The sequence below is a fragment of the Vulpes vulpes genome, chromosome 11, assembly GCF_048418805.1.
Source record: "Vulpes vulpes isolate BD-2025 chromosome 11, VulVul3, whole genome shotgun sequence".
Taxonomy (NCBI): domain Eukaryota; kingdom Metazoa; phylum Chordata; class Mammalia; order Carnivora; family Canidae; genus Vulpes; species Vulpes vulpes.
In genome coordinates this window covers 8,847,398-8,869,249 of record NC_132790.1, presented here as the reverse complement: position 1 = coordinate 8,869,249, position 21,852 = coordinate 8,847,398, and the positions used below count along the sequence as shown (strand labels likewise).

The 21,852-nt window shown below is 37.2% G+C and overlaps 1 protein-coding gene and 1 pseudogene across 2 annotated transcripts in view; one reads left to right on the top strand and one right to left on the bottom strand.

The window, feature by feature from the left end:
• Positions 1-21,431, top strand: part of LOC112911557 (L-lactate dehydrogenase C chain-like) — a 43,949-nt gene extending 22,518 nt beyond the window's left edge. The window contains exons 5-8 of one of the 2 annotated variants that reach the window (XM_025988169.2): positions 7,893-8,066; positions 11,510-11,627; positions 16,653-16,776; positions 21,158-21,431. In XM_025988169.2, coding sequence (XP_025843954.1) covers positions 7,893-8,066; positions 11,510-11,627; positions 16,653-16,776; positions 21,158-21,322 — 581 coding nt within the window. In that variant the 3' untranslated portion in view covers positions 21,323-21,431. The remainder of the gene's footprint in view (positions 1-7,892; positions 8,067-11,509; positions 11,628-16,652; positions 16,777-21,157) is intronic. The other variant, XM_072725447.1, reaches the window with a different exon arrangement.
• Positions 20,010-21,120, bottom strand: LOC112911564 (WW domain-binding protein 2 pseudogene; annotated as a pseudogene).
• Positions 21,432-21,852: the final 421 nt, after the last annotated feature.

Below are 21,852 nucleotides of genomic sequence, written 5' to 3'. Positions count from 1 at the left end.
GCCATCTGGTTGTGGACTTTTGTTTGCTGGGAGTTTTTTGATTACTGATTTAATTTCTTTGCTGCTACCAGTTTGTTCAAGCTTTCTATTCTTGTGGTTTTGGTAAATTTTTTTGTTTCTAGGAACTCATTTCTTCTAGGTTGTCCAATATGTTGGTGTATAGTTTTTCATAATATTCTCTTAAAATTGTATTTCTGTGATGTTGGTTGTTATTTCTCCTTTTTCATTTGTGATTTTATTTATTTGGGTCCTTTCTATTTTCTTTTTGATGTCTGGCTAGAGGTTTATCAATTATATTAATTTTTTTTAAAGAACTAGGGGAGGGATCCCTGGGTGGCGCAGCAGTTTGGCGCCTGCCTTTGGCCCAGGGCGCGATCCTGGAGACCCAGGATGGAATCCCACGTCGGGCTCCCAGTGCATGGAGCCTCTTCTCTCTCTGCCTGTGTCTCTGCCTCTCTGTGTGTGTGTCTCTCATGAATAAATAAATAATCTCTGAGATGCCTGGACAGCTCAGCGGTTTGGCACTTGCCTTCGGCCCAGGGTGTGATCCTGGAGACCTGGGATCGGGACCCACATCGGGCTCCCTGCATGGAGCCTGCCTCTCTCTCTCTGCCTCTCTCTCTGCCTGTGTCTCTGCTTCTCTCTCTCTGTATCTCTCATGAATAAATAAATAAAATCTTAAAAAGAATTTTTTTTAAAGAACTAGCTCCTGGTTTCATTGATCTGTTCTATTGTTTTTGTTTTGTTTTGTTTTGTTTTTAGTTTCTATGCCATTTATTTCTACTCTAATCTTCATTATTTCCTTCCTTCTGCTGGCTTTATGCTTTGTTTATTGTTCTTTTTCTGGCTCCTTTAGGTATAAGATTGGGTTGTTTATTTGAGATTTTTCTTGCTTCTTGAGGTAGGTGTCTATTGCTGTATAGTTACGTACTAGGACTGCTTTTACTACATCTCAAAGGTTTTGGAACATTGTATTTTCATTTTCATTTGTATCATCCATTTTTTAAAATTTCTTCTTTGATTTCTTGGTTGACCCATTCATTGTTTAGTAGCATGTTGTTTAACCTCCATGTATTTGTGGTCCTCCCAAATTTTTTCTTGTGGCTGACTTCTAGTTTCACAATGTTGTTGTTGAGAAAGGTGCATGATATGACTTCGATCTTTTTGTATTTGTTGAGATTTGTTTTGTGACCTGGTGTATGATCTACTCTGGTGATTGTTCCATATGCACTTGAAAAGAATGTGTATTCTGATGTTTTAAGGCAGAATATTCTGAATATATCTGTTAAGTTCAAAAGATTATTTCTTCTTGATCCATTCTGTTGTTGATTCTATCTGTTGCAGTTTTCATTCCACTTGGATTCTCCAACTCTGGAATTTGGTTCTTTTTTTATGATTTCTAAATCTTTGTTATATTTCTCATTTTATTTTCCTGATTTCACTGGACTATCTTTCTATGTTTTCTTGTAGTTCATGTAGTTCCTTAAACCAGATATTTTGAATTCTTTGTTTGCTAAATTACAGATCTCCATGTCTTTGGGATTGGTTAGTGGGAAATTATTGGGATCTTTTGGTTGTGTCATGTTTCCTTGATATTTTTATGTTCCTTGAAGTCTTGTGGTACTGTCTTTACATTTGAAGTAGCTGTAACCTCCTCTAATCTTTACCAACTTAGTTCAGGACAGAAATGTCTTCTGTTGGCCCTGCTAAGGATTCTGAAGCTTTCGCAGACCTATGTATATGCCTGCTCTACACATCTTACACCCCGGTGGAACTCTTAAGCTTCTATGCCTTATTTTGACCCTCAATATAGTAGGCCAGGTGCTGACAGCCTCTCTTGCTTTCCCAAGAATGTGACTTAAAATGAAGTTTGCAGTCTCTTTCTGACTCACAAATTTAGACCTATGCTCACTAGCTGTTTGCTGATGCTCGCTCTTACCATTGAGAATACATACAGGGAGCTGACCACAGTGGGAGGTGTGTGGGGGTGAGTGTGTGACATGCTGGGGTTGCCTGTGGGTTAGTTAGGGGGATCCACTGGCAAGGCATCCCCCGTCACTCACGGGCAGACTTCCTGATGGAGTCCACTACACATTTAGTAGAATCTATGTCCCATAATGCCCCCTTGAGTGTCCTGTCTGCTACTGTCTTAGCTTCTCATTCCCTAGTCCTGAAGCTCAGGACTCAATACTCTGCATGGGGTGAGAGAGAAATGGGCTTCTTTGGCAGCAGTTTGCATAGCTAGTAAAGGTAGATGCTTACTCACACACTCTGACTTTCCTTTGTGGGAGAAATAATGAGATAAGAGGATCTCTTTTGGCACTGAGCTCTTCTACCTTGGGGGAAGAGTGATACACAAGTAAAGCAAAATTGTTCTTCTTATCTTCTCCAATGCATCCAAATTCATATTATTTTGCCCCACTGGTGTGCTGGGACCTCTCTGCTGGGAACCTGAACTTCCAGAAATGCTGTCTTGTTCATGGGCGTATTGTCTAAGACACTGTTTTCCAGGATGATCTGGACTACAGCAAAATGGGACTGAAATTGCCTTATGGGCCATTGCAGGGTCCACAGCAGGGACTGAGGCCTCTGTGCCTACTACATGCCTGACACATGGGTGAGTGAGTCTACTTCTGGGTTCCTACAGCTCCAACAAAGGCACATCCATCCATAGGTAGATGCCAGATTGTTGGTTTTGAGGGGTGGGTGGTGAGAAGGTAAACATTATTGGCTGTGTTTCTGACATCATTCCACAGTGAGTATTGATAGATGTAATCACTCATGAAACCACCGCCATAATCAAGATAAGTACACTTCCATTACCTCTGAAATTTTTCTCGTGTCCCTTTGCAGTCTGTCCCTTATTCTACTATGGCCCCATTTTCTGGAATCTCATATCACGGAATCATACTGGATGTAATCTTTTTTGCCTGGTTTCTTTCACCTAGCATGAATATTTTGGGATTCACCCCTGTTACTCTGTGTATCAGTGATTTGTTCTTTTTTTTTTACTGCTGAAGAGTAATTCTTTTAAATAATTTAAAATCCTCTTTTGTTTATCCATTCATATCCATTTATCCACTGATAGATATTTAGGTTATTTCTAGCTTTTTTTAAATAATTAGAACTGCTGAATTCATTTGTGAACAAGTATTTTCATGGGTATATGTCATTATTTCTCTGGGTAAATACCTGGGAGTAAAATGGATGGCTTATATGGTACATATATGTTTAACTTTGTTAGAAGCTGCCAAACAGTTTTTCAAAGTGATTGTTCCATTTTACATTCCCATCAACACTCAAATAGAGTTCTGCTTGCTCCACATCCTTGCCAACATTTGGTATTGTCACTCTTTTCAGTTTTAGTCATTCTAATATCATTACGGTTTTAATGAACTATACTCCATTCATGATCAAAGCTGTTGACATTTTTCATGTGTTCCTTGGTTATCACTATATTTTCTTTTATGAATGGTCTATTAATATCTTTTGTTAATATTTAAAAACTAGATCTTATGACCTTTAATTCTTTTGACCTATAACTCAACCTTTAATTGTTGAATTATAAGAGTTCTTATATATACTGAATACAAGTCCCTTTGTCAGGTATAAATATTTTGTAAGTTTTTCTCAGCTTGCCTTTTTGTGTTCTTAATGATATTTTTCAAAGATTAAAGTATGTCATTTGGTGAAATCCAGTTTATGAATTTCTTATTTATGTTTTATGCTCTTTTTTTTTTCTGTCACCATTAGTACTTTTTATTATTGGTCCTTCTTGGGGATTTTGTATTTTTAAATGTTTTGTCTACCAGTACATTTCTCAGGTACTTAGACAAAAGCATACAACTCCTTTGATTCTGATTAGCAAAGGTAGTGAACTTGTTATTTACCTGACCAAATCACTATAATTTGCATTGTATATTTAAAACCAAGGTATTTATTTCTCATAACCTTTTAATCAACTTGCTGCTTTAATTTCTCTAAAATCACTTCTGCTGTTGTGGAAGCTAATAGTTTCAACACTTTTTTCACGAGATTTACCACTCTTATCTAAAACCACATCACAGGGATCCCTGGGTGGCGCAGCGGTTTAGCGCCTGCCTTTGGCCCAGGGCGCGATCCCGGAGACCCGGGATCAAATCCCACATCGGGCTCCCGGTGCATGGAGCCTGCTTCTCCCTCTGCCTATGTCTCTGCCTCTCTCTCTCTCTCTCTGTGTGTGTGACTATCATAAATAAAAAATAAAAAAAAAAAAAAAAAAAAAACCACATCACTCTTTCTGAGCTCCAAGACCTTGGAAAGGTACTGACAGAGTTCAGCATTAGCCTTCCCTTCCCTTCCAACTGCGTGGGTGAGGGATGCTTCTTCAATGGCCATGCTCACAGCTTCTGCTGTCACATTTGAAATGAAATCAGGGCAGACTGTATCCTTAAGGAGTGAGGATATTTTGTAAAAGGGTTTGCCTTTTACTGGTTACAGCCTTTTGTTTGGACCCGGGTTTGGCATGGATGGTTATAGTGACACAACCTTTAGGATCAACTGCCACAGGACCTAAGGGAGGAAATGGTGTCTCTGGTTCCTTGCTCTGGCTCTTACCCTGTTCAGAGCACCAGCTTTCTTGGGCATCTCAGCATCTAAGGGAAGCTGGGTGGAGGCTGGGGCCCCATGTCCAAACTCAAGCTGCCTCAGCCTGCAGTCCAGCCACAGCATCCCCACCAGGTAGACAGCTGGATAGAGGCAACTGTTTAATGCTCTTTTGATTTTTTTAATTATTATTTTTAAAAGATTTATTTTTTTTATCTCAGAGAGAGAGAATGAGCATGAGTGAGGGTAGGATGCATAGAGGGAAAGGATCTTAAGCAGACTCAGCACTCAGCACAGAGCCAAAGGAGGGGCTTGATCTCAGGACCCTGAGATCATGACCTAAGCCAGATATCAAGAGTCAGTTGCTCAACCGATTGAGCCCCCCAAATGCCCCTATGCTCTTTTGACTTTTTTTTTTTTAATTTTTATTTATTTATGATAGTCACAGAGAGAGAGAGAGAGAGGCAGAGACATAGGCAGAGGGAGAAGCAGGCTCCATGCACCGGGAGCCCGATGTGGGATTCGATCCCGGGTCTCCAGGATCGCGCCCTGGGCCAAAGGCAGGCGCCAAACCTCTGCGCCACCCAGGGATCCCCGCTCTTTTGACTTTTAACTAAGAAACCTTTAGCACACCTTATGTTTGAAGATTTCTCCTTTACTATTTTCTATAAGTTTTATCATTTTATCTTTTATATTTAGGACTGTAACTCATACTAATTTTTGTGTTTGATATAAGGTGTCATTTTTTTCAATGATAATCCACTTTTTCTACCAACATTTGTTGAAAATATTTTTTTCCCATTTGAATTTCATTGAGAACTTTTTTGAAAATTATCATATATACGAGTCTGTTTCTAGATTCTTTATTTTTTCATTGATCCCCATATATATTCTTTTGTTATTATCACACTATCTTGATTACAGTAAATCTTCAAGTTAGTTAATGTAAATTCTCTTTGTTCCTTTTTTCTCTGTTCTTTTCTAAAATTACTTTGGATATTATGTTTTGTTTTCATTTCACATAAATCTTTGGTTTTTTAATTTAATTTTATTATTTATTCATGAGAGACACAGACAGAGGCAGAGACATAGAGGAAGAAGCAGGCTCCCCACAGGGAGATCAATGCAGATCAACGCAGGACTTGATCCCGGGACTGGGATCACACCTTGAGCCAAAGGCAGCCGCTCAACTGCTAAGCCCCTCAGGCGTCTCTCATTTTCATGTAAATCTTACAATTAGCTCATTCATTTCTATAAAAAACACATGCTGAGATATTAAGTGGGATTGTGTTAGATCTATAGATCTATGTAGATCTACATCTAATATATAGATCTATAATTTGGAGAGTGTATCTGAACACTATTGAGTCTTCCAGTCCATGAATATGGAATATCTCTTCATGTAGGTATGTCTTCTTTATTCTCTTTTAGCAAGCTTTTATAGTTTTCAGGATACAGAGCTTATACAAATTTTATTAAATTATCTCTATGCATTTCATATTTTTGATGCTATGATTGAGAGTTGTATTTACCTTTCATTTTCCCATTGGTTATTGTTAGTATATAGAAATACTATTGCTTTTTTCATATTGACTTTGTATCTTGAAAATGTTGCTAAGTTCACTTACTAATTCTAGTAATTTTATTCAAAATTTTAGGATATTCTGTGTATATTATCATCTGTAAATGCAGTTTTACTAATTTTTATTCTTTCCAATTTGAAGACCTTTTTATTTTCTTGCCTTATTTCACTGGTTAGGACCTCTAATACAACAGTAAATGTAAGTAGTAATGAGAGACAAATCTGCATGATTCTAGAGGCTTGTTTCCTTCCTCCTTCTGGTAGCTTAACAAAGAGCTGTATCAGCTGAATGGTGCCAGCTTGTGGAGCAACAGCAAGGTCTTAAGCTGGTATCAGCCTTCCTGGCAGGCAAGGTTCTTTCTGGGGCGCTTAGTATGTAGACTTTGGTCCTAGCAATACATACTCCTTACTATTGTTGCTAAACCTGGATATTCCTTGATAAATTTCTTGTTACTTAAGGAAACTAAGTGTTTTTTTTTTTCTTCTTCCAAAGCTAACTTATAGATATGTAACCATGTGGTGGTAGAACTTGTTCTTCCTCTTAGAGGAGTTTCTAGAGAACACCCAGCCTGCTAGCCAAAGGAGGCTCCTCTGCACTTGGCTATATTATATACAGAAGATCCCTGCCTAACCTATGCTGTGGAATAATGAGAGTTCAGTGTACAAAATGTGGTTCTTTCTCTGCTTCTAAGATTCTCTCCAATAAATACTATTTATATCTATATCCTCTGGTGTTAGTGGCACATGTCACCCTTGCACAAATATTGAGAGGGCTCATACTTGCCTAATTCTTTTTTTTTTTTTTTTTGTGGGGAAAGCATTTAGTCTTCTTTCATCATTGAGTATGATGTTTAATGTGGGTTTTTAATGAAATTCCCTTCTTTCCATTTTTGCAGAAAGTTGGTGTGTGTGTGAGTGTGTGTGTTTAAATATTTTATTTATTTATTTAGAGAGAAAGAGCCTGTGTGAGCAGAGGGGGAGGAGTAAAGGGAGAGAGAGAATCTCAAGCAGACTCTGCACTGGGCACCGAGCTACACTTGAGGCTCCATTTCATAATCCTGAGATTTGATGGGGCTACCATTTCATAACCTGAGCCTAAATCAAGAGTCTGATGCTCAACTGAGCCACCCAGATGCCCCAGAAAGTTGTTTTTTTTTTTAAATCATGAATGAATGTTGAATTTTGTCATTTGCATCTTCATATAGTCCTGGTCATGCATGTGGCCTCATTCTGGGCAGGAGATGCTGATAGGTTAGATGAAGCTGTGGTGAGGGAGAGGCAAAATCTAGGTGTACTTAAAGAGGTAGAATTAATTAATTGACTGCTTATTTAATACATAGATAGGTACATACATTATCTCAAAAGAAGGGTATTTTTTTGTTTTAAAATTATCATAAATAATTCAACCTTTCTAACATTTATGTGAGAGTCCTTATTTGTTTGACTTGCTTTACTTTGAACTCCAAGGAATCTGTATTTGATTTTAAGACCATTCATCTAGGAGCACCTAGGTGGCTCAGTTGGTTAAGTATCCAATTCTCGATCTCAGCTCAGGCCTTGACTTTGGGTCATGAGTTTAAGCCCCATCCATGCTGGGCATGGAGACTACTTAAGAAAAAAATAATAAAAATAAAAGTTCAAAAAAGACTATTTATTCAGCAAAGGGAATTGTAGAAGTTACCATTACTTTTTTTTTTTTTTTTTTTTAATGAATTGTTCCTCCTAGTGGATATTTTGACATATGTGGTCTGGAAGCTAAGTGGTTTACCTGCAACTCGTGTATTTGGAAGTGGTTGTAATCTAGACTCTGCCCGTTTCCGTTACCTAATTGGAGAGAAGTTGGGTGTCCATCCCACAAGCTGCCATGGTTGGATTATTGGAGAACATGGTGATTCTAGTGGTAAATATAAACCTACTATCATTATGTAATCATTATGTACATCTTATTTCTAATCATGCTTATTTTCCCTTGTCTATTTTTCTGATATTAATATAGCTGCACAACTTTCATTTTGTTGGTATTTTCCTATCTTTTCTTATTCCTATAGTCTTCTGTTCATGGATTAAGCTACCTGTCATAAAATAATACACATAGCAAATAGCTGTTTTAAAAGTCAATGAGTGTTTCTCTTATCTGGATAACTTTAACTTAGTGTGATTTTTTAAACAACAGCATTATTAAGATATAAATCACATACTATAAAATCCATCCATTTGAAGTGTATAATTCACTGGATTTTAGTATATTCAAAGAGTTGTGAAACCATTACTACAATATAATACAGAACATTTTCATCACCCCCAAAAGAAACTCATTCCTGCTCACACACACTTCAGTCCCAGGCAACCACTAATGTACTTTCTAATTACATAGATATGTTTATTTCAGATTTTTCATGTAAGTAAAATTATATAATATGTGGTTTAAACTATTACTTAGGCCACGCCAATCTTTTTCTTTCCTGAACTTGAACATTTAATACCTACTGCACATTTAAAACTTTCTACTTCTTGCAGTGTTTTCTAATTGTGTCATATGTACAAATCTTTCCATAATGTTAATAACTCATTTTATAGGGAATAAGGACCATTTGTTAATTTATTCAATTATTCACGGATTAAAAACATTTAATGCACCCTTCTATTTACTTTATGCTTCAAGGGTCATAGTAAAATAATTTTTAATCATGATAAAACTTATTGTATACTTTAAAATATTTCTTAAATGTTTTAAGTATATATGTCATATGCAGAGAAATGATACAGAATATACCTAGGTATTTATAACATACACAGAAAAATTTTACAGAATATATGTTTATAGCTCAATAGATCATCAAATAGTGAACACATCCGTGTAATTACTACCACTCTGGTAAATGCACCAGAAGACACCTCTCTCAATTACAGTGCTTCCTTTTCCCAAGATAAACTTCTCATATCATAGTGTTTTACTTTTTTTTTTTAAGATTTGATTTATTTATTAGAAACAGAGAGAGAGAGAGAGAGAGAAAGACAGAGACAGAGACAGACAGAGACAGAGACACAGGTGGAGGGAGAAACAGACTCCGTGCAGGGAGCCCGATGTGGGACATAATCCCGGGCCTTCAGGATCACACCCTGGGTTGAAGGCGGCACTAAACCGCTAAGCCATCATGGCTGCCCATGTTTTACTTTTAAAAATAAGTGCTTTTGGGATCCCTGGGTGGCGCAGCGGTTTAGCGCCTGCCTTTGGCCCAGGGCATGATCCTGGAGACCTGGGATCAAATCCCACGTCGGGCTCCTGGTGCATGGAGCCTGCTTTTCCCTCTGCCTGTGTCTCTGCCTCTCTCTCTCTCTGTATGACTATCATAAATAAATAAAAATTAAAAAAAAAAAAAAAAGTGCTTTTAGGGGATCCCTGTGTGGCACAGCGGTTTAGCGCCTGCCTTTGGCCCAGGGCGCGATCCTGGAGACCCGGGATCGAATCCCACGTCGGGCTCCGGGTGCATGGAGCCTGCTTCTCCCTCTGCCTGTGTCTCTGCCTCTCTCTCTCTCTCTGTGACTATCTTAAATAAATAAAAAAAAAATAAATGCTTTTGATTTGATTTGGATAAATATTTCTTTCACCAGTGCCTTAATTTGACCTGTTTGCTGTGTTATTTTTTTTGTGTGTGTGTTATTTTCTTAACTCAGTTCTTCCTCCTTAAAGTCTTTAAAAAATAATTTTTCTAGGTATGTTTTAATGCCACAATTTAATATTTCATAATTTTATATTTATAAAGTAGTATATTCTGATTAGTCTTTAAAATTTTATTTATTCATGAGAGACACAGAGAAAGAGGCAGAGACACAGGCAGAGACAGAAGGAGGCTCCATGCAGGGAGCCTGATGTGGGCCTCAATCCCAGGATTCCAGGATCACACCCTGAGCCTCCCAGGCATCCCTGATTAGTCTTGATTTAAATATATTTATTATTCTATTTAGTGAGGTTTTCTTTTTTTTTTTTTTTTCTTTTCTGCTTTCTATTGGATCAAATAAACTTTCTTTAATTTCCTCTACTACTTTGGATTATACACTCACTTTGTAGGTGGTCATCTATAAATTTTTAACATTCATACTTGACCTCAAAATATTAGTGGGTTTATTCTTCTTTGGAATAATACACAGACCTTAGAATGTATTAAGTTTGATTAGCCTTGTTCTCTCACATATTTAATTACAGTTGACCCTTGAACAACATTGAGGTTAGGGGTTCCAATCCCCACACACTTGAAAATATGCATAAAACTTCTGACTCCCCCCAAATTTAATTACTAATAGCCTACTGTTGATTGGAAGCCTTCGTGGTAGTATAAACAGTTAATTAAAACAAAGTATGTTGGGATGCCTGGGTGGCTCAGCGATTGAGCATTTGCCTTCGGCTCAGGACGTGATCCTGGAATCCTGGGATAGAGTCCCGCATGGGGCTGCCTGCATGGAACCTGCTTCTCCCTCTGCCTATGTTTCTGCCTCTCTCATGAGTAAATAAATAACATCTTAAAAAAATAAATAAAAAAGCATGTTATATGTATTATAGGCTGTTTTCTTTATAATAATACCCAACTTAAAAAAAATTTGGGGGGATAATAAAAAAAAAATTTGGGGGGTATTTCTAGGTTACCTGTTTCATCTGCAAGTTTTTTTCTAATTCTTGCATATCTCAAAGCACTTTCCAAGATATTTATTGGGAAAAATTCATGTATGAGTGAAACCACACAGTTCAAACTTCTGTTGTTCAAGGGGCAACTGTATTCCGTTCTGTTTTCATATCCCCAAATTACTTATTACTATTTGAGTATAATACCTGTCTGTATTTGTGTACATGTTTACCAATTGTACTGCTTATCTTTATCTCTAACTCCTTCCCCTGAATTCAATTCTCTCTTTCTGGAGTATATCCTGTCTGTTTTATTTATGTGAAAATGTTTTAGTTTCATCTAATTTTGACACTTTAACTGATACAAGATTCTAGGTTGATGGTTATTCCCTGTCAGCTCTTTGTTACTGCTGAGTAGTATTAATTTGTTGCTCTTTTTCCTCTAGGTGCTTATGATATTTTATCTTACTAATCCTTTTATGGATTCTGAAGTTGCATCTTGCTTTAAATGCTTCCTATATGACACAAGTGTAAATAACTTCTATTACATATTTTTCTAAAATTTTGTAATTTTGGGTTTTTACATTTCTTTCTTTTGTCCATATTAAACTTATTTTTATAAATGTATAAGGTAGTAACCTAAGTTTATAATATAAACCTATTGAACTCAAAGGACTAATGTAGTACTGGGAAGAAGAGTTTATTCTGAGATATATTTCTTTTAGTGCCTTTATGGAGTGGAGTGAATGTTGCTGGTGTTGCTCTGAAGACTCTAGACCCTAAATTAGGAACTGATGCAGACAAAGACCAGTGGAAAAATATCCATAAACAAGTTGTTGAAAGGTAACAGTACTTATTCAATATCTCAGTGCCTTAATAATCAGTCTTAAGAATTAGTTTCAGAGGCAAAAAGTATATAGTTGATCTTGCTTTTTATGAGATAAATAACTCAAACCTTCTGAAAATCCCCAAATTCAGACTTATATTATGCATAGTTTTCTCGGGGGGCCATTTTTTAAAAGGAAAATCTCTTTATCATTTCATAAGAACGCATATGTATTTGAGGGTAATATGGCATAGTGTATAATCATCAACTTTGAAATCAGGTTGCTGAGACTTGAATCCTGGCTTCATCATTTATTAGTGGTATGATATTGAGAACTTATTTAAAATAGTAAAATCTCAGTTTCTTCATCTTTTTTTCTATTAGCATACAATGTTATACTAGTTTCAGGTATACAATATATGATATTGATTGACAGTTCTGTACATTAATTAGTGCTCACCACAATAAGTGTAGTCACCATCTGTTATCATACAACGTTATTACAATATTATTAGCTGTATTCTCTATGCTGTACTTTTCATCGCCATCACTTATTTATTTCATAACTGGAAGTTTGTATCTATTAATCTCTTGTATCTGTTTTGCACATCCCTCCATCCACCTCCCCTCTGGCAACTACCAGTTTCTTTTCCATATTTAAGAGTGTTTTTTGTTTGTTTGTTATATTCTGGTTCTGCAAAAAAATATCTGCAGGATTTTGATGGGGATTGCATTGAATTTATAGATCACTTTGGGATTATTTGTATCATCTTTAATTTCTTTCAGCAATATTTTATAGTTTTTATTGCACAAGTCTTTTACTTCCTTGGTCAATTCCTAATTATTTTATTCTTTTTGATGCTGTTGTAAGTGGAATTATTTTCTTAATTTTATGTTCATATCGTTCATTGTTATTGTATAGAAATGCAATTTTGTATGTTGACTTTATATTGTTACTTTGCTGAATTCACTTATAGTTCTAACAATTTTTGTGTGTGTGTAGGTGTGTGTGTAATTTAGAGTTATCTGCATATAAGATCATGTCATCTGTGAGCAGGGATAATTTTTCTTCTTTCCAATTTGGATGCCTTTTATTTCTCTGTCTTGTATAATTACTCTGGATAGAATTTCTAATACTGTGTTGAATAGAAGTGGCAAAGTGGGCATTCTTTCCTTGTTCCTGATCTTAAAGGAAACACTTTCAGTATTTCACCACTGACTATGATCACTGTAGGTTTTTCATGTATGGCTTTTATTATGTTGAAGTAGTTTCTGTAATTCCTAGTTTCTTAAGTGTTTTTATTATGAAAGGGTGTTGAATCTTGTCAAACGATTTTTTTGCATCAAATGGGATAATTATTTTTTTCTAAGTATGTTAATGTGTCAGACTGGATCAATGAATTTCCATATGTTGACCCATCCTTTGCTTCCATTCCAGGAATAAACCTCACTCTGTCATAGTGTATAATTCTTTGAAAGTGCCTATGAATTTGGCTGCTAGTAATTTGTTGAGGTTTCCAGGACTATTTAGAAAGATGACTTTGGGTGTGCTTTTGCACAAAACAGTAAGAGAAAAAGAGAAAAATAAAGGGAATGGGGAGAGGATGCTTACCTTTAAAATTCCCTGGAGGTCACTATAGCCAGATGGGAAGGGACTGCAATGATTGGGGGAAGGTGCAAAAAAAATGGCTGCCCTCCTTTTTCTACACCTCTGTCATCGATTCCTGATATTTAGAGAAGGCTTTTTTGTAGGCTGTGCACAAGCTACTTGGGGGACATATGAACAGCTACCTGCTGAAGGTGGGGGATAGATAGTTGCTACAGTGCTAAGAGCTGAAATTGACTGAAGGTAACTACAAATTACCATTGGAGCCTTCCCCTGAAGTTTCAAGCCTTCAATAGACTCCACAGCTCCAGAATAGTTATGTCAGACAGATTTGGGTAAAACAATTATTGTCTAGGTGGGGGGATAGAATCCTGGTGCTTCCTACTTCACCATCTTTTCAGAATCCTCCAGTGCTTAACTGATTTTTTAACCTAGAAAACTGTTTTGTGCAAAAGCACACCCAAAGTCATCTTTCTAAATAGTCCTGCCTTTTCTTGGAAAGGATCTAGACTTAATGTTAGCCTTCTATCCATGATACTTCTCCATGACCTTGGATGATTATTTTTGTACCATATATTCCTCAGAGTTCCTTTGACAAACATGTCTTCAATATTTTATACATAGAAAAAGACAAGCTATTCCTATGATCACCAGGATCTGTACAATAGGTAACCAAAATCACTCACAGGTGTTTTGGTAATCCTTAGCTAATTGGATTATTCTATTTTCCCCTTTTATTTACTGTCACTTGTGCCTTATTAAATGTATTGACAGACTCATTTAATTGTGTGTCTGATATTTTTTAAAGATATTATTTATTTATTTAGAGAGAAAGCATGAACAGGGGGAGGATACAGGGGGAGGGAGAAATAATTCCAAACAGACTCTCTGCTGAGCATGGAGCTGGCACCAGGCTAGAGCTCACGTCCCTGAGATCATGACCTGAGTTGAAATCGAGAGTCTGGCCCCATTAGAAGAAAGCAAAATGATTGTACTCTCTCTCCTTTGTCAGATCTTAAAAGCTTTATTCTGAGGGACAAAAAAAAGAAAACAATATACTTTATAACGCTGTGTAGGAATGTTAAAAATATAGGCATGTGAGAAATACATATTTTGAAAACATGTATAGGAACAAAACTATGTTGGAAACCCATTAGAATAGGGAATACATTCTGTGTGTGTGTGTGTGTTTTCTTGAAATAGCATTTATTTATTTATTTATTTATTTAGGCCAGGACTATGTTTATTTTCTTTTTTTCTTTTTATTTTTTTGTATTTTTTTTTTTTATTGGAGTTCGATTTGTGTGTTTGATATTTCTAAAGCAAATTTATTTCCTCTTCTGGCCAAACTATTTCTGCTGGGATCACATCAATTGGAAGCTTTAGGTCAATTTCCCCAACTGTCTTTTCACTTTGGTAATTGTTATTAGTATGTGTCATTTTCTTTCTTTTTTAAGAGAGAGAGTAAGCATGCATGCAAATGGAGGAGGGAGGGGCAACGGGAGAGGGAAAGAGATAATCTTAAACCAGGCTCCACATTCAGCACAGAGTCTGACTTGGGTCTCAATCTCATGACCCTGAGATCATGACCTGAGCCCAAATCAAGAGTTGGATGCTTAACCAGCTGAGCCAGCCAGGCGTCCCTTATTTTCTTAAATTTTCTTAAGGAAACCTACAAACTCTTTGTTATGCCAAATAGCTTTGGATAAGAGATTAAGTTAATGCCTAGCATAAAACACCTATGTTAATATTATAGTATCATTTCCTGTCCTTCTCAACACAAGTATCCTTTACCCATATGCCATAGATTTCCAGATATAGGGTCCATTAAAGGCCATTTCTCAGTAAATGCAGGAATCAACCTGATCTGGAGGCAGAACCACAACCCAGCTAAGGACTCTATTTTAGCCAATACTGGTTTCTAAATGTCATGGAGTCACCTATCTATTTCTTGCAGGGATGTTATAGTGTTAGTCTCTGTCTACCCAATTCCTAGTAATTGTACCAGAGGGAATGCTAGTTCCTAATTCAAAAGACTGTTTCTATAAGAGAATAATGATTAAGACCTTTCCACTGAAGTCCTGTGTGATTTAAATACCAAATACTGCAACACATTACAGATCAGTACTCATTCCAATTAATCCTCCCAACATGCAGTGTCCAAATTAAATTATTTGCCTCTTGGTCATTTAGCAGAGGATCTATAGTTATAAAGAATCCCAGGATACTGCTAGTCTTTATCTAAAAACAACTCAACTCTTTTTTGTCATAGTCTCTGATTTTCCAGTGGCTAACCAACAATGGCAGGGGAGTGACATCATGATTTAATAGGATGTCCTTCCAGGTTTTTAATAGAGCAGTCAGTTTTTTGTCTTAGGATAGTAGTCTTAAAACTGCTTGTTCTATTTGCTCCCTTTGCCCTTTTCTTTATGCCAGCAGTTTTATTTTCATTAGGATGGTTAATAACAACTAAAGGATTATATTTTTAGCCAGTTTTTTCTCAACTCTTTTCTCTTTGTCAATTTGTTTTGTTAATTCCTGAGAGGATGTATGACAGCATCCAGATTCCACTGGTAAGATTTTTCCCCCAGTTATCTACTGCAGGGCTTTCTTCAGCTCAAACATCATTATTCAATCAATCACTAGGCAGAGTCTCCCTCCCTTTCCTTTCACTTACCCCAGAGTCTTGGCCATATTGAATTGAGAGTCTGAAAGTTAATCCTAAATTTGACAGCAATCTGCATGCTTTAAATAATAAAACTGTGCCCCTGGTTTTCAACTGACAGTCAAATCACAGGTTACCACAATGAATATAGTCTAGTCCCAACTTTCCTATGCCGAAGTGGTCCATACACACATCAGTCTTCTCATTTGCTACCAAGTGTATTGTGTGCAGTCCTGGGGCCTTGAAACTGTGCTTACACGGTTGCAAGACCATCTGATATGATACAAATAATGATTCCAAACATTCCATTTCCTGTCCTGGTTCCTTTTTCCCAAAACTAAATAAACTCTGCTCAGTTAAAACCTCTTTGTTCTTTGAGTTTGAATGTCAATCCAAATTGGTGGCAAATAGAAAATAAGAAAATTAAGAAAAGTGTAAAGAAGATAATATCACCTGTAATATCACTTAAAAATAATCACTGTTAATAACTTTGTGGAGTGATGCAACTCTAAAGTTTCATATTTAGTGACACATATGCCCTAGTATTCTGCCTTTATGATAAGAGAAGGATGGGTTAATTATTATTTAAAGTGAATAATGAAATTTATGAAAATGGTATAGAAACTTCTATTGCTTATTCATAAATAATTTCTAGAATAAGTCTCAGAGTGGCAATGACATGTAGATTACTTCAAAATGGAAGCTTGAAAAATAATATGTTTTCTGAGTTGATTTGCCATGAACTTGATTTTCTTACTTTCTAAACTGCAGTGCCTATGAGATTATCAAGCTGAAAGGGTATACCTCTTGGGCTATTGGACTGTCTGTGACAGATCTGGTAGGATCAGTTTTGAAAAATCTTAGGAGAGTGCATCCAGTTTCTACTATGGTTAAGGTAGGCTTAAACTGACTCTTCATTTATCATCTTTTCTTTAATATTTCTTGAGTCCCTACTATGTGCTAGGTATTATACAAGATGTTGAGGATATAGAAGTGAACAAAGAAGGCCCTGACTTCATGGAGTTCAATGAAAGAAATGGATTTATTTTATTTTAATTTAAAAAAAATTTTATTTATTCATGACGGGGGGGAGGGTAGGCAGAAACACAGGCAGAGGGAGAAGCAGGCTCCATGCAGGGAGCCCGACGTGGGACTCGATCCCCGGTCTCCAGGATCAGGCCCCAGGCCTGCTAAACCACTGAGCCACCCGGGCTGCCCAAAAGAAATGGATTTAATAAAATAATTGTAAAAGTAAATATATAATGACAAATTACGATAAGTGCTATGATTAAAAACTACCAAGTACTTAAGAGTATACAAGAAGAGAATTTAACTACCCTGGGTAGGAGCATGGGTGATAGTAAGGGAAAACTTCCTAAGGAAGTAAAATGTGACCTATTCTGAATAATAAGTAGGAGTTAATTTGGAAGGCTGGACTAATAGTCTAAGCAGAAGGAACACATATGCGGAGGAAGTGATGTAGGTATAAGTAGAGGGCACTTGTGGATCTGAAAAAAAGGTGTTATTGAAATGCAGAGAGTGAAGGGAAGTGCATGGTAAGGCTAGAGAAGTAAGCAGGATTCAGCCACTGAAAGCCTAATAAAAGGATTTAGGTCTATGGAAAGCCAACCAAAAGATTAAGGGACTGGCAAGCATTCATGGTAAACAGATGTCTATGGCTATGATGGAGGCAACAGATTTGAAAGGGACAAGAGTAGACTTGCAGAATCCTGTCAAGAAGATGAGCAGTAGGGATGCCTAGGTGGCTTAGTAGTTGAGCATCTGCCTTTGGCTCAGGCCACGATCCTGGGATGGAGTACTGCATCAGGCTCTCCCCAGGGAGCCTGCTTCTCCCTCTACCTATGTTTCTGCCTCTGTCCTGTGTGTTTAGTGAATAAATGAAATCTTAAAAAAAAGAAGATGAGCAGTAGCTTAGAATAGAAAGGACAATAGTAGAGGTGAAGAGAAGGGGATAAATTTGAGAGACACTGTATTTAGTAGGTAATGTTCGTAGGACTTGGTAATAGATGAAGTAGGAAATAAGGAAAAGGAAGACATTTATAAATTTCTGTTTTGCACCATTATATAGATAGTGATATCCACTGAGGAAGGGAATTCTCAAGGAGAACCAGGTTTAAAGATCATGTTTGCAGTTATGAACAAGTTGAATTTCAGGTGCTTTTGCAATATCCAAAAGAAAATGGGCAGTTGGGTACAAGCTTCCGGAACTCCTAAGAGTTCTAAGTAGGAGTCAGTTTGGAGATAGTTCCTGAGAGGGAAAGAGAGGTCTGTTAACAACATCACCAACAACAAAGACAGAGATGCTGGGCAAGCACAGGCAACAGATATCCCTTACACATGGTAACTGAAGCTGGGCATTTCAATGAGTTTGCCTAAGGAGAGTGTAATAAAGTGTAATAAAGACAGACTGAGATTGAGTCTTGAGGAATTCTAGTGTTAAAAGTTGAGTTTATAGTATGAGTACACAAAGGTGACTAAGAAGTGTCAGCCAGAGAGTTAAAAACCAAGAGAAGAGAACCATGGATTCATGGTAACCAAGAGAGAAGAGGATGCTTTAAAGACTAAAGAATTGGTTTTCTGTTGTTGATTGACGATGAGAAGTCATATAAAATGAGGATTAAAAATGCCAGGAGGATAAAGTAATAGAAGTCATAACCTTAGCAGGAGCTGTTTAATGAAGTAATAGGAGTGAAAGCCTGCTTGGAGTATACACTAAGATTTTCTTAATCTCAGCCCTATTGACTTTGGGCCAGATAATTCTTCATTGTTGTTGGAGGACTATCCCGGGCATTGTGGAATGTTAGCAGCATCCCTGGCCTCGACCTGTTAGATGCCAGGAGCATACCCTTTCCTCTCAGTTTTGACAGTCAAAAATGTCTCCAGATATTGCCAAATGTCCCTTTGGAAGGTCCTTGAGAATCTCTGAGGAAATTAAGACTAGTATAAACAGCTCTTTTGAGGTATTTGGCTGTGAAGGTACGGAAAGAGAGTAGTAATTGGAGAGGAAAATCAAGGCCAGGTAAGTTTGTGTGGTTTTTTTTTTTTTTTTAAAAGATAAGATGCTGATAGTAAAAGTAGTTATTACAGATAGAAGTACTAAGCAGAGAGGGTGGGATCCAGAGCATAGATGAAGGTATTAGCTCTAGGAAGGAGGAGAGACAGCTATTTCTTGTAACAGGAGATATTAGAGGATAGGCAGTGAATCATGCACACTGGTAAGTTTGTCATTGGATGTTTTTTTAGTGAAAGGAGACAAAATCACCTGAGAATCAGGGGACCTATAGAGGAATCAGATGTTTGAGAAGGTTTGAAATCACCTTTGTAGATAATGAGAAATAGAATTTGAGCCCTTGGCCCCCCGCAAAAAGAATAACTGTTATGTGGATGCTCGTCTGAGGTTGATATGCATTGATTAATTAATTATAATGTAAGTTAAAGATTAACTTTATTGTGTAGTTTTCTCCAGGGATCTGAGCACAGGCATGGAGAGGGAAGACAGCTGAATTTATATGGGTGTGGGATTTACTTGCTGGGGTGTGAAAGAGTGGGTGGGGAGAGAAAGTAGAAGGGAGGGATGCGTGTGGTATAGCCTTTGGCTTATACACATGTTAATGGGTTTGACTTTCCGCTAAAGGGTTACAGACAAAATTCATCATCTTTGCCCTTAAATATGATCTACATACAAAGTCACCAAGAGTAATCACAGATATTGGGACAGAGAGGAAAGATTGTGAGCTAGGTGTCAGTCTTTTATGAATGAGATGAAGTAACCAAGAGGTTAGTAAATGGTCATTAGAAAATGAGCCTCAAAAAATAGAGGGAATGTTAAGAGAGTAGGGGACTAACGACTTGAAAGAGACAGTGAGTACACAATGGATACCATACACCCCTCCTCTTTGGAGAATACACAGGCATATGGGAGAATAAGCAATTACCCCTAGGGCACGCCTGAGGAAGAGTCAAGAGGACTCTGACTCTTCAAATGCTCTGAGAAGAGACTAATATGGGAATTTCATAGTTTTTACTGACCAAATCAATGAACAAGTTGTATTTTATAGGAAAACTTAAACATTTGATATTAAGAGGATAATCACTCATATACTCTTATTTTTTTTACCCCATTTAGTTTTATTGCTTCACATTTTCAGCAAATAAATAAGGCTACAGTTTATTTCATATTTATAAATTGGCTAGATTTTTTTTTATATAAATAGGGAATTCTTTTTAAAGAGCCATTTTCTCATTTCATGGCCAGTATAGGGGCAAATGAGAGTCCATTTTAGTGTATCCCTGGGTCATATTGTCAGCCAGGCATGAAGCTTAAAGAGAAGAGGGGGCTGGGTAGCAGGTCATGGTTAGCACATAGGGCCAGGCTCCAGAGGCCAGGACCCTTATTTCCAGCCACCCAGCAGCCCCCAAATGGCATGATGGGATGGATCTACATTCTCCAATTCTAGTTCAAGAAGCCCCTCTAGAAAAAAGACAGAGAAAGTAGAGGGGAAACAAATTCCCAAAACACTTCAGCTGCAGGAGTGGAAGGAATGTCGGGGCTGCTGGCTGGAGGTTTCGGGAGCCCAGAATAGGGTGGTGGCCATGGTTGCAACTATTCCATGTTCAGTTCATCATGGGAGGTCCTGGGTAGAAGTCAGATGGAGTGGTGGATGGAAGTACCCATACATGCATGCATTCCATTGGTACTTGGCAGGGGAAAGACAAAAGCCCTCCTGGGCATATGAGAGTACCTGCAGGGTCCATTGGAGGCTTCACCTTTGGAGGATTGAGATGTTACCTGTAGCATCTATTGTGCAACTCAATGGTGCCTCTTGGTGTAAAGGTCGACTCATATAAAGAAGTCTTTCCAGCCACTTCCTGCTTCTCAGCCTTCACTATCCTTTTGCTGTAATTTACACCAAATACAGGCTGCTTGATTTTGCAGTCCTTTATCAGATAAAATGGCATCATGAAGGATTGGATGGCATCTTTCCTTTGGACAGAAAAATGGAACTGGTAACGGGTAAAGTAGACATTGCCTTTCTTGGTCCCTTTGAAGGCCTCTGGTATGTTCTTCACATCCTTGAACACAAACTCTGTATAGTCATAGAACATTAGGATCAATATTGTTGATAGCTACTCTACCACCTTCTGATTCTAATTGAGCTCCATGGTCTCTCTGGTATCCTCTTATTCTGAAGCTGTCTTGCACAAGTGCTTTTCCATATCATGTTACTGAACAATAATCTAATTTTGCCTTTTAGGGCTTATATGGAATCAAAGAAGAAATCTTTCTCAGTATCCCCTGTGTTTTGGGGCAAAATGGTGTCTCGGATATTGTGAAAATTAACTTGAATTCTGATGAGGAGGCCCTTTTTAAGAAGAGTGCAGACACACTCTGGAATGTCCAAAAAGAGCTGGTGTTTTAAAGCCTCTTAATGTTCCACTGTTTTATAGAACAGAAGATATCAGACTGTATATTTTACATTTTGAAAGTATTTTAATCTTATCTGTAAAAAATAAAACATTGGAGACCCATGACATAACTTCAGTCCCTCAAGGCTCGGGAAAAGGAAATGGTGAAGATATTTCTCCTCTTTATGAATCTCTTATAGCTCTGTTCTAATGATACCCAACCTATAGAGATGCAAGTTATACTTCTGAGATATGTCATGTGTAAGAGTTGCCTTCAAGTTTAGTAGAGTATGGATAATAACCCATTATAATATAACACTTATAATTTTTCTCACAAAATAACCAGCACTTTTTCTAGTGTTGAAATTTCATTCTTCCATTAGGGCATAGGCATATTTACTTTATATTGCTTCATTAGTTTCATGTGTCTACATATGATCTCTACTAAGTTCTTATCTTTAAGACCATGTATATCAGAAGGAAACAAAACTTTTATGGTATAAAAAAAGTAAATGGAATGTCTCCAAACCTATATTATTCCAGT